This window comes from Mesocricetus auratus, unplaced genomic scaffold (genome assembly GCF_017639785.1).
Source record: "Mesocricetus auratus isolate SY011 unplaced genomic scaffold, BCM_Maur_2.0 Super-Scaffold_100020, whole genome shotgun sequence".
Lineage (NCBI taxonomy): Eukaryota > Metazoa > Chordata > Mammalia > Rodentia > Cricetidae > Mesocricetus > Mesocricetus auratus.
This window is the reverse complement of record NW_024429201.1, coordinates 10,312,690-10,326,680: the sequence shown is the minus strand read 5'-3', so window position 1 is coordinate 10,326,680 and position 13,991 is coordinate 10,312,690. Positions and strand designations below refer to the sequence as shown.

Below are 13,991 nucleotides of genomic sequence, written 5' to 3'. Positions count from 1 at the left end.
TCTGTTTATCTATTCTTTCACTGAGAAGTATCGCCCAAGGAATTTGGCATAAGCCTCTTCCTCCCTCCCTCCCTCCCTCCCTTTCTCCCTTCCTCTTTCCCCCCCTCCATCCCTCTAAAACTAAAGGCCTTAAATGGGTTCCCTAGTCTACTCCTGCTGGTTATTATTTAAGTACCCAATTTTTTGATGATGCCTTGCTATCTGTCATCTATTTTCAAGTTATTGTAGAACTGTGCAGTTAAGTCATCAGTAAGTATTTTAGTAGGTCAGAGGCTCTTTTCTTCTCTCCCTTGGTTCTTTTCTAATTGTATTTCATGTCTTTTCTGGAATATGGGGTAAAAGCAAAAGAAAGTGAGTGTTTATTGCAAAATATGCCAGCTGTTGTTGCTGTGCACATTTTACTATACTATGGCAACTAATAGTTGTAACCTCTTAATGAAGAAAATATTATGATTATTATTATTATTGCAGTTTTGCTAATGAGGACAAAAGTGTCATGGCTAGAAAACACTGGAACCTACTTTCTAGCCTATGTACCTATTCTGTACAGTTCACAGAATGATCTATGATAAGCAAATATCAAAGAAATCAAATGCTAATTTTGGTTGAGTGAGTAAAATTATTAGGCATACATCAAATAAAAGTATTGAAAAATAGATAAGTTGATAAATGATAAGCTGACATATAGATAGATAGATGGTTATATATTATACAATGAAAATATGTGCATATGTAATAGATGCTGTGATAAGCATTTTGTATTTATTATTTAATCTTTACAATAACTTTGCAAGTTGCTTCTATTATCTTCTTCACTGATGAATATGACCCCATTCCAAAGGACATCTAGAAAGCCTTGGAGCTTTTCTGCATATACTACCCATTTTCTCAAAATCCATGAAAAATTCTTTTAATGCACAAAATATCATTTAATTACGAGACTTTAGTTCATCTATTTTGAATAGATTCATCTTCATCATGTGCAGATTATTTGACCGAGGGTAAGGAAGAGCTAGATGAACCAGCCTAGTCTGTGGTTTGTAATTGTTCAGTAAAGCCAAATCTTGATATATCTTCAAGAAGCATCTTAGAAGTAAAATCTAGATCTATGTTTAGCATACTCCTTAAAACGTTCAACAATCTAATGTGTTTAAATTAAGATGTTTCTATTATTTATTCATGAAGAAAACACGCTGTTTTGGGAGCACTGAGCAAAGGAAAAAACTGCATGGATGTGATGTGCATTCTAAATAATAGTTCTATGCTGCTGAGAACAGTTGTGCATGGACTTATTTTTCCTCCAAATACTGTGTCAAAACTATATTGATTCAAATAAATAAAACTTGGACTGATGAGATAGCCCAGCGAGTAAAAGCATTTACTGCAAAGCCTGATGACCTGAATTTGACCCCTAGGATGCACATCAAAAAAGGAGACTACCAGTTTTCTTAAGATGTCATCTCACTTCCAAGCATGGCATAAGTGCATATCTGAACACACACACACACACATACACACACACACACACACACACACACACACACACACTACCACCACCACCACCACCACCACCACCATACCAAACCACCACCACCACTAAGAAAAACTATGAAAGTAATTGTACTTTAAAAAATCTTGCATCACTGTATAAACTCTGAGAAACCAGAGTGAGCACAAGTAGAGTCCATCTGATTTATAAGTCGCAAGCATATTTTTCTTTTATAGAAGTTCTTATTTTCTAATATTCTACTCACAAGCCATGCAAAGATTTAACAATTGAATAGCAATAATACATTTTCTTTTCTTTTAAAGTAATACTTCATTTAAACAGCTTTTACAAATGAAGCAAATTCCTCCCATTTTAGTTGGTGGATGTGCCCCAGAACTGATCATAATTCACTTTACTTCTGGAAAAAAGCATGCATTTCCCTAGAAATGAACACTGGGAACTGATGTAGGGTATTGGTTACTTTAGATCCTAAGAAAGAAGAATTATGGCACTACAGATAAACAACACATTTGTTATCCTCCAAGGAAAACACTTTTGATTTCATAATAAATGAGCTTCCATCTTTCAATTACAAATAGTTTTAGCTACAATAGGAATTAAGCTTGGTCCTTAGACAACTGTATAAAAATATTCACACATTTCTGGTAGGCTAATGAATTTAAACTTGGAACAAAATCCAAGGAATGGTTTTGTTACTGCAATGTGTGAGAAAATCTCCTTATCTCGAAGGGAGCTATGGTTCCAAGTTGGAGTGGCTGGAGTGCCTGCCAGGCTTCTATACTTAATGGCCATCTGATTCATGGAGGAAGAATGACAAACGTTATCTCATATATACATATATATATATATATACATACATACATATATATGTATTATATAGGTAATATATAGGTATTATACAAACACAGAGTATCATACTATGTTACATGATATCTGAAATAAATCCAAGCCTGCATTTATACAGATAATCTCAGTTAGCAATGACAATAGCTCCAAAGAAAATTATTAAAATTATCATTTACTTTGTAAAATGGATTTCTTTATTTAATTTTTAAAAAACTATATCATGTGCACTTTAGCATGAATCTGACTCACTAAATTTACAAATTTAAAAAAGATTGAAAAAACATGTATTTTAAGGACTTAAGTTACTTCTCTCTGGCACTTATTTCCATCATTTAAGCGGAAAGATTCACTGTTCAGGGATTTAAGACCTCTTAGTAGAGTGCTGATACTGCTGAGGAACCAACAAGGGATGCAACTCAAGAGGTGAGCTCTGGAAGTGGCAGTGTGAAACACAGCCTTAACTTGACTCATGCCCACTATGTGCCTGGGATACAATGGGATCTTTCCAGTGCCTCTCTGTCTTTACTGAGTTAATTTGGGAACAATGTCTGCTTAGCTGAGATTTGGGCAATTGCTAGTTATGACACTTTAGGGACTCACCCTGTCTCTTGCCTCTTCCTCCTAGAGTAGGTAGGAATTAAGTCAGTCTTCTAACTTCATCCTTGTTCCTCCGTTCTCTGCAAACTTGACTTTCTAATCATCAAATAACATTCAGATCCTAAATTGATGATGTCTGGATATACAGAGGATATGGGTGGTAAGTATTTAGGGATATATGTGTTTTGGTAGCAGAAGACTCAGAGATAATGAATGGAACAGGTTCTTGTGTTTGAATACTACAAATTTTCCCAAACTATTCTTACCTTAACTCAGTGTTCACTTAAAACTAAGCTTTGAAAGGGAGACAGATTCCAGTTTTAAATCCTATTTACCTATTCATTTGTTTACTTACCTATTTTATTCATGTGAACGTTAGTCTGTACATCACAAACTTTCCTATCAAGCCCCAAGACTGTGTTGTGGACAACTGTTAGTCAGTGCTGGGAATTGAACTCAGGTCATACGGAAGAATAGCCAGTGCTTCTTACTGCTGAGCCATACCCCTGGCCCAGACAGATTCTACTTTCAACAGCATAATTATGTTTGTCTTCAAGTTCTATTTGGGTTTCTCACTATTTTTTATGCTACCACAGTCTGGAAAGTTTGCCCAGTAGTTTCATTTGGCAAAGTGACAAAAAAAGAGTGAGTATAAATTGCCTGTAGCCTTCTCTTCTACAGATGAAGTATTAAACATCACCAAGCATGCTACTTATTCATGCTGCCCCCACTTTTGTCTGCTCTGCTAGTGATGATGAAAAATCTCTGCCTTTTGGGGATTCTGATGGGGACTGCTATTTTTATTATGCAATATCTAGTATATGCAAATACATCTGCAAGATATATCTGTGAAGTTCATAATTCATGAGCTACAGGGTAATCAATTCATTGTCTCCTTTCTTCTTTCATGTACCACCTTTTTCTTCTCTACTCATTAGTTACTCCTGTGAGATTTGCGAACTTAATAGTCTTTCAATTTTTAAATACTTCTATAAAGATCACAAACATATATATTCTCTAAAATACCACTATTTGAGTATGATCCATACATGTCATATCTACTTTGGAAATATCTTAGTAATACTGAGCTTCAGTGTTTGCTTCAGAACTATTAACCCTGCAGTTTTGTTTAAGAACTGAAATATTGCATCAAAATGTAGCATTGGTGTTTTTTCTTTCTTCTACTGCTACTTTGTTCTTGTTCTCCTCCTCCTTCTCCCCCTCCTTCTCTCTTTCTCCTCTCCTACTTTGTAATACAGGTTCTTCACACTTCACATGTAGTCTTGGTTGTCCTGTCACTCACTGTGTAGAATAGGCTGGTCCTAAACTCAGAGAGATCTGCCACCTTTGCCTCTGAACTGCTGGAATTAAATGATGTGTCATTATACATTGCCGTTGACTTGGTTTCTTATTCTTGTTTGGGGTTTCATAAAAAATGGTATTAGGTCATCTTCTGTCACTTGCTTTATTCACTGTCTGATCTTCACCCAAGTTTCATTGCACATTCATTCATGACACAAAAACCTATGTTAATATTTTATTGCCTCAACATTCAGTTTTTCCCCGTGTTTTGTTACATTACTGATGTCATAAATCTCCACAGATGAGTTTGCATGTAAGACATTTTCCATGCCATTAGTCATGGAGTAGAATTGTGAATCAACTTGTATGTAGATGCTTATATTTGGAAGGTAATAGTAATGTGTTTACTACCCATGTATAAGAAACCCCATTATTCTACATCTTTTACTAAATATATTCTCTAGCTTTTTTTGCTGAAGTATGGAAATAAAAGTCCACAGTGTCCCCCCTGTGTCACTATTGATGATATGAATCAGTTTTCATCTGCTTAATCACCATCTTGTATCCTCTTCTGCAGAATATCTGAAAGTATTTCACTGTTTTCTATTTTAGGGATTCTATAGGAATATTTATTTTGGAATAGTCCTTTGCAAAGTACATGCAAATGCAATATCATGTCCTGGTTTCTTACTTGTTTAGACAGTTTTCGTGGATGCAAGTTCTAAATGTTAATACAATTTAGTTTACCAGTCTCTCGATGTTTGTTTTTGCATCATGTAGAAAATAAACCCTCCAGTATGTGGATATCATAATACACTGTTAATACTATCAGTGGATGAGTGGTTTCATATAGAATTAGAGCACAACAATATTAGCTGAAACACTACACCACCCATCCACTGTTAGCATTGAATAACCCATCCATTGCCATTTTGCTTTTCAAAGGTCTATGTTTAATTCATTCGTCTTTGTCATACAAGAAAGATCACCAGTTGTTACTACAGCCTGGCAAGGTTCAAGTTTAGGTGATCAGACTTTACAGACATTTGATATTAGATACATAACTACCCCTTTAATCTGAAATTCCCTCATATGTAAACTGCAGTTATGTCTGCAACACTACAGTTCTGAAGCATTCATTAATTACAGTACATGTCTCCTTTTTCATAGAGTTTTTTGAAATTTAGAAACATTATTTTAAATTATATTAATTGTTTGGTTAAAATTATTAAGTATCTAGCTATTTGGCCCTTGGTGGTTGGTCTTGAGTTCATAGCTTCTTTTATATCATCTTTTTATATATCAATGATACTGGGAGTGATATTTCAGGGTACACCAATTATTTTTAAATTTTAATTGTTAAGCACTAGAAGTTAAACATCCTTCTCAAAAAGTCAGTGTTTAGGAACATTTGACAGATGGACATTTAGCACCTGAGTAATTATCCTTCAAGTGTCACAAAACACTTTAAATCTTCTGTGACATCTTCTGAGGGATTTGAAAACATCTTCTCATTTTAAGTGTATACCAGCTGTACAACTGTCCATCATTATAGAGTCATTTGAGGAAGAAAATTATATACAACTTCAAACACTTGTACTTTGATGCCTATAGAATAGTTATTATTAGAGTTTTCTCAGCAAAGCATAATCTTTTCCCCATAAAACAGAGTATTTTCCTCACTTGTGGTAAATGTATATACCCCAGTTATACTTTTACCCTTATTTCATATAAAGTAACATTTTTTCCAATGAAGTAATGTAGTATTTTTTCTAGAAATTTTAAGTGAGTTTTAGAATTCTAACTTTAAAATCTGCAATGTGAACCTCCTTGATATATTCTAATTTCCAAATAGCCTCCAGTTCACTTCATCCTAGGCTATTGATGACTAGACTATTTCCCATCCATAACAGGCTTGTTGGTTTCTTTGTACTTGCTTGATCACAGCCTGTAATGTTGACCTACTCCTAACATCCTTCAGGTTCCTACTATTGATGATAACCTTCCACAACAGGTGTCCTTGGCCAACATAAAGAAAAGAACACACTCACGCATCAGGCTCTAGTTTCTTAATTTTTGTCAGTGCATGTCATAGCACTTAGCATCATTTGATATATTTACATATGGTTTCACTATTTACCTATTCCCAATGGAAAATGAAAAGCAGAAATTTTCTCTACTTAACTGTCTTCTGCATCGCTAGAACTTAATATTTTGCACATATTAAGCATTCAACAAAATATCACCCTGATGAGTGAACAAGCTTTTGACCTATTAAATGAACAGGTACTTTTCATATAAACTCAGGGTCACACTGACTACACCAAATATCCATAGAGGCTAGCATACTTCTTTTAGTCTCTGCTGAAAGACATGCTAACATTCAAACATTAATATTCAATGAAAGTGGTATTGCTAGAATTAAGCAAAATAGTTTATGAAAGTATTTTGGTAGAGTGCCAAATTTAAATGTTCAGTGAATATAATGTACTTCTGGCCTTTTCCTTTGTCTAATGTCACAAAGGAAATACTGGCTTCTGTGGAGTTTAGGCCAATTCACTTAATCTCTTTCTTAGCATACTCTCCCTTTTCTCCATTTTCTCAGAAACAATATAGTACTGTTTTCCTTCCCACTCTAATGTCCTTGATTTACCTCTACACTCATACAATCCCCATCCAAACCATAGACCTTAAACCCAATTTAACCAGAGCAACTCCTTTTGATAATATAGCACAGTTTTCACATTGCCTTGAAGAGACACAATGAAGTGATTCTTCACTTGATGTCTGCAAAATTGACCCTCTGAATGCCTCACAAATCTATGTAAGTTTTCTTCCATTTTTGGTATATCCAATGGACCTTTATTTCTATTGTGTATTTGCTTATGCCAATCTCAATACATGCTGTACTTATACAGCCACATGTGAGCTTATACACCATGAGAACAGTCCATTTCAGCATGTCCCTGTAGCCTTGGCATCAACTTAGATGCCATTTACTATTTGTGAATACTCACATTGCCTTAATAATTGAATATTCTTCCTTGTGGTTCAGAGTTGAAAACTTGGTCACAAAAGAAACATTGAGAAGTGAGGATTGGGGATACAGGAATTAACCATGAAGATTTTGGCCTAATCAAGTAATTAAGCCATTTATGGACTGGTAATTTGAAGGCATTACTGAGTTGTATTGAAACTAGAATACAGGTTCTGATTCAGGGGAATGGGTCATTGTGTGTGTGTGTGTGTGTGTGTGTGTGTGTTTGAAAGGTCTTCTTTATTCTTGGTCCCTTATTCCATTCTCTGTTTCTCAGATGCCCTGAAAAAGGTGGGTCTGCTCTGCTGTACAGTTCTACCTGACCACAAGCTCAGCAGCAACAGAACCAAGCAACCATGAACTAAAAGTATTAAAACCACAAGCCAGAATAAATTCTTCTTTTCTAAAGTTACTTCATAGATGTTTTGTCACAGCAGCATAAACTGCCTACCATATTCCTCCTAAGGTCTATAGCAGATACATAAATATATACTCCATAATTGAAAGTTGGAGGCTTATTATTTCCCCTATAAGACACAAAGCTCTTAAGAGTATTATTTCTTGGTGTGTTTTCATGAACTTAACACCAAAGGATTTATGAAAATTGACACTTATAGATAAGCAATACTTTCCCTGAAGACGAGTGTCATTTTGGTGTTACAAAATAGGTTTCTGGTGATATTGAGCCACAATCCAGTTTGAGATTGCCATACTGGTGCAAATTTAACACCATGATAAGTAAAAAACAAATATACTTAAGGCAAAGTTTTTAGCTCAACATTAATTGAGCTAAATGGAGTAGAAGTTTTAATAGTATTTATTACAATATATGTCTAGATATTTCATCATCTTAATAACCCTTCCTATACCTCAAAGAACTGCCTGATTCTTGCTTCCACTCAATAGTGAGGACCTGAGTGAACTCTGAGGCTATCTGTGAAATTTTTTTGAATATTTCTAACTAGACAACAGCTTGGTCTTGTGTAACACAACCTCCAATAAATTTCAAATGGATTGGAACCAAACTGATACCCCATAACAAATGAAACAACACAGGTGTATAGAACATATACAAAATAAGTCTTATTCAAATTTTTGCTTGTAGCCAAGATGACATTAGCCCTTAGATGTTGTGACATTGTTTAATTCCATTCTCTGGGCTAAAAGACCTGGCACCGGCTTTCTGTTAGTGGTGAATTGACAACTTTCTGCTCCTCAGAATTATTGACAAGAATGTTCTCCCTTGCTAATAGTAGCACATTGAGTGATTGATTTTGTCATTAGGGAAGACTTGAAATGTGTTGGCACTAGAGGGGGGTAATATATAATCTCTATCTAATTCATGGCCATGGCACCAGCTTACCACTTAGTTCAATTTATTCAGGAGAAAGGCACTATTTGATTTGTTAACCTGATTTTCTATTTTTACGCAGATGTAGATTATGGTAAATAATGGTAATATTCAAGAATGTTCAACATTAACCCGTTCACAAAGATTGTCCCAGACTGTGTCCTGTAAAATTATAAGATCTATGATCAATCAATAGGGGAAAAGTAACTTACCTGACACAAAATTGGAGAAAGCCAGAGAGTCAGCTGAACTTCGTGCATTGTCTGTTGTTTTAGCCAGGTGGGGACTTCCCAGATTAATGAATTGAAGTTTTAAATGGAAGAGAGAAAGTGCTCAACTTTAAACATTGCATGGTTTACTCTAATATGGAAGCAACCAGAGTAATCAATAAAATATATTTTCTCCCAAGAGCTGGAAACTAAGCTGCTTTTGAATGGGAAACTTTACTTGCGCCAAGTTAAGTAATAGCGACTAGTACAGTTTTGTGATCATACAATGAAGAACTGGGATGAGTGTGTAATTACCAATAAAGCAATCTGAAGAGTAAGTATCCCTTTGGATGAATGTTGAGCACACCCCCTAAGATACTGATTTAATTTGTCAAGAAAGAATAGCTGTTCACAGACTCGATTATCAATCACATATTCCTTGCAAACTTGGTAAAAAATATAAAGTACCAAGTCTTGTCCTGCTTTAAGGAACCTGAGCCTATATATTCTGAATTAGTTCTCCAGATGATTCTGCAAAGACTGGTCTAAGAATCAACACCCAACCTTTAAAATCCCTACAGCTGATGTTCCCCTAGACACAAGCAAAGTCAGTAACTACTGATGAAAACGGTGCTTAGGCCAAGCAGTGGTGGCGCACGCCTTTAATCTCAGCACTAGGGAGGCAAAGGTAGCGGATCTCTGTGAGTTCATGGCCAGACTGCTTTACAGAGTGAGTTCCAGGACAGCCAGAAACAGAGAAACCCTGTCTCGAAAATACCAAGACAAGAAGAAGAGGAGGAGGAAGAGGGAAAAAAGGAAATAGTACTTAGCATGCTTCCATATCTGACAAGAACCATTAAAATTGCCAGCTTGTATTAAGCATTTATCTTATTAAAACCACTGTTGTGAATATATTCTCATTAAAAATAATTCTAAGATTCTATAAATTTGGGAGAATACCATCCTGTGCACAGGATGCAGGCAAATAGCTTGGGTGAGACCACATTAGTGGGAACTGGTGAATTAGGAGTCAGCCTGCAATCTCTGCTCAACAACCATTAAGATCAGCAATCCTCAGGAATTAAGGAAAGCTGAAAATACTACGAGTAGGGAATATGACAAGGGGTTTCTGTGAACTTAAAGGAGTTCCTGCCTTGTAATTAATTATATTCTATGAACAAATAAAAGCTTTTAAAACATAATGACAATCTTATATAAAAGAAACTGTTCCTGAGTTGCAAGGAAGTAGCAAACTGACAATGAACAGGAGGCCAGGTTTGTATTATTCTGTTTCATCTGGAGAAGAGGATCATAAATTACTTGACCATTCTTTCTGAGAAGTTAAGTGTTTGGGGTAGTGCTACACTTTGAGGAGTGAAATGGACAAAAACACTTCAGATGAAAGTTGGAATTTGTACATTTCCTTAAGGGGTTCCAGATGTTAATAAGACTAAGAACTATAAAGGAAAAAATCAGATTATTCTTCAGAATATTTTATTGTTTTCTTTTTTTGTTAATATTTAGGCACTTGTACTAGCCTGCCTTTGAAGTTCTGACAGGACATGCCCTCAGCAGCAGCCACTAAGAGCACCACCTGTGCACATTCACTATGTTCACCTTTAAAAGGGCTCTCTCTCTCTCTCTCTCTCTCTCTCTCTCTCTCTCTCTCTCTCTCTCTCTCTCTCTCCCTCTCTCTCTCTCTCTATCTCTCTCTCTATCTCTCTCTCTGTCTCTCTCTCTTCCTCTCTTCCTCTCTTCCTGCATGCCTTTCCTCTCTCCCACTGTTCCTGTCCCTGGAAGCCACTCTCCCCTCCCTTTTCCCCTTTTTACAATCCTCTTCCCCTAATAAGAAAATCCCTCTGCTTGAACTTGGTCAAAGGGCATCTTTCTCTCTCATACCAGTTTTTTAAAAATTACAACACTTTTCACATTTGGGAAGGTATTGGTTCAATTCCCTCTAGGAAATAGAAACTACTTTCATCACTGTCACACTTGTGTATTCCAAGAGAAGGTGTGTTTAGTCACATACAGTTTCAATCCTCCATGGAGAAAGGGTGCTTCAGAGACTTTTGCCTCTTTTTCCCTCTGGACCTCCTTTCTCAGAGTCTGTGCATGGCCCACATGTGAACAGAATACCCAGGCTAGCAGGCTGAAGGCAAGGAACACATCCAATCACGAATGGCCGTCACAGCTGCTCTGGGGGTTTACATACAGTATTAAACTGTTGCCAGTTACAGAAGATGCCTATATATTTCTTGGACTGTTCTGGCAAGCAAAGAGCTTTTATTTTCCCTACTGCTGTTTTTTTCATGGCATCTATACTGGACATTCACTGTGTAGAGATTACTGGATTTTCAAAACTCCGAAGGCTCCTGGTTTTAAGTATTCTTATACATATACAGTCATGTAACGACTTTCTGCAGTGAACACAATGATCAAGCTATCAATGATTTACTGTGAGTTCAGAATATCTGACAAATAATGGATGGTTCTGTGGTGACTTCCACAACGACCAATCGTAGAAGTAATAGTAAGGAGATGGCATATGATACTTAAGGAATATGACAATATCAAAAAAGTGCATGGATGTCCTCATGGAGCTCTGAAATTATCTTAACCTTTTAAAATATTTGACAATTCAGGAAAATATTAATTCTAGGAGATGGAAGGTAAAACCAGACTGTAGCATCAAGTGTGACTATTTCTGTGGAATAATGGCACAGCATGTTTTAAAATGCTGTTAAATGTGGCAGAAAAGCAAATTGCAGCCAGGCTCTGAAGGTAGCGGCTGATGAAGATAACCAGACCTATGTAATGGAAAAGATACCCCAAGCTTAAGTGTGGCCAGAGAGCTCAGCTGTAGCTCTCTAATCAAAAGACCGTTCATCTTTATTTTCAGCTAGCTCTCTTCGCCAGGACCAAAACACTAGCTGGAGCATCTCCAGAAGGAAATAGTGAAATTCCTCCTGCTGTAGGAAAGATGCACAGAATATTTAGTCCTGTGCCAAAGAGGTAGACTAAATTAATCTTAAATATTGGATCTTCATGCAGATCCAATTTTTTTAGCGACACACAGACACAGTATTCCTTGCAACTTTGACAGATTGCATGCCTTTTCTTGGGAAGCCCGCATCCTGAGGCTCATTTTCAACACGCTCTGAGAACCAGCCAGGAATCATCAAATGCATTTCTGTGAGAGGAGAGGACCTAGTCAAGCAGCTAAGAGCAAACCTCGGGGCAGCAAGGAGCAGGAAGGGAGGGAGGCGCAGGCACAGGGAGGGGAAGGATCTGGAGTGCGGGCCTGACTCCTGACTGGCTGGAGTGGTTTTGGAGAAAGTCAGAGCACCAGCTGGCCAGCCAGGAGCTGTCCAACTTTTCAGCAGCTCCGAGATCCAGGTTCAGGTGCTGGGACTTAAGAGCGGGTTACTGCTGCGAGACAGTCTGTACCTCTAGCTGCCAACAGTCCCTAATCTCATCGCTAGTGCCCTGAGGAACGAAGAGAACAGAGGGAGGAAGAAGAAACCGACCATCAGAGAAGCCGCACACCCGAGTCTTGGTTACTTGGAAGCAACCACCGCGCGTCTCAGCCTCGTCCACCCAGTAGGGATCCCTGTGGCATTCGGCGATCGCACCCGCTAGTAGAGCCCCCTCTCGGTGGCCTGGAGTCTCTGGCCGCTACAAGTCAGAAGCTGAACCCAGCCTCTGCCTCGGGAAGCGTCGGCAAGCAGTAGCCCAGAGGCGCTCGGGCCAGTGCAGCGCGGTGGACCCGGCGGGGCAGCAGGGCACGAAGCCGGCCAGAATGGAGGCAGAGGGCAGCAGGGTGCCGGCCCGGACGGGCAGCGGCGAGGGCAGCGACGGCGCCGCCGGGGCCGCGCTCAAAGCCCCTAAACATCTCTGGAGGCACGAACAGCACCACCAGTACCCGCTCCGGCAGCCCCAGTTCCGCCTCTTGCACCCCCATCACCACCTGCCCCCGCCGCCACCACCCTCGCCCCAGCCCCAGCTGCAGCCGCCGCCACCGCCCCCACTGCCGCCACCCCCGCCGCCGCCCGGTGCTACCCGTGGTCGCTACGCCTCGAGCGGGGCCAGCCGCGTCCGGCACCGCGGCTACTCGGACACCGAGCGCTACCTGTACTGCCGCGCCATGGACCGCACCTCCTACGCGGTGGAGACCGGTCACCGGCCCGGCCTGAAGAAATCCAGGATGTCCTGGCCCTCGTCGTTCCAGGGACTCAGACGGTGAGTAGAGAGAGCCCCCTCCTCCCCCCGGGGGGCAAAGGGTCACCTCCCCTCTTCTCTAAGTCTCCCTGTTAGTTGGTCACCGCCAATCTTGGAATCCAGGGTCAAATACAAGAAACTCAAGGAGGTTGAGCAGGGGCGTGTCTGTCCTTGCCCTAGAAGATACAATTCAGGTGTGAAATAGACCCGAAAGTACAGCATAATTGTTAACCGGTGTGTGTGTATGTGTATGTGTGTGTGTGTGTGTGTGTGTGTGAGTGAGTATGTGTGTGTGTGTGTGTGTGTGTGTGTGGTGTTTTACTGGTTTATTTGTGCCATGCACCTCCCTCTCCCCACTCGTTTCCATCCCACCCCGGCAGCAAGATTAAACCTAATTCAGTTTGTATCTAGTGGAGGGAGGGTGAAGGCGCGAAAGCTGGGGGTGGGGGAGGCTGCAGTCCAAGCCTGGAAACCATCCATAAATATGTCCACTCTCTCCAGAAAGGAGGGGTCAGCCAGGCAGATCTGACTCGAGAGGGCACACGGTGTGGAGGAGACAATTTGGTCGCAGGAATGCAGCACATGGCTTGAGAACAACTCTTTTCAAGTCCAGAAGTAAATTGAACAGCAAAGGGGAGAACAAACACGTGGGTGACTTGGAGAGTTTGGAGCAAAATGTTCAGCAATCCTTACAAGAGAGAAAGAGGAGGGATGGGAGTGAGTTTGCTGTGGGAGTCACACTGCGTCGGTGTGTGCTCGCGTGTATACACTCAGACTGTGATGGTGTCAGTGGTCCCTGAGCAACCCTAGTAAGAATCACCTCGTTTTAGTAGCAAGCAAGACATGGAGATTTGATTATAGTGATTTCCCCTTAACATAAGGTGCTCTGGGAGACAGGGCAGGGAAACCACATGTCAGCTG

At 39.4% G+C, this 13,991-nt stretch overlaps 1 protein-coding gene across 4 annotated transcripts in view; it reads left to right on the top strand.

The window, feature by feature from the left end:
• Pde4d (phosphodiesterase 4D) overlaps nucleotides 1–13,991 on the top strand; it is a 1,369,715-nt gene that overhangs the window by 552,075 nt on the left and 803,649 nt on the right. The window contains exon 1 of one of the 4 annotated variants that reach the window (XM_005065549.4): nucleotides 11,860–13,091. The exons of the other annotated variants lie outside the window; for them this stretch is intronic. Within the exon in view, the coding sequence (XP_005065606.1) occupies nucleotides 12,652–13,091 (440 nt within the window). The 5' untranslated portion in view covers nucleotides 11,860–12,651. Of the gene's footprint in view, nucleotides 1–11,859; nucleotides 13,092–13,991 lie in introns of those variants that run through there. 4 annotated transcript variants of the gene reach the window in all.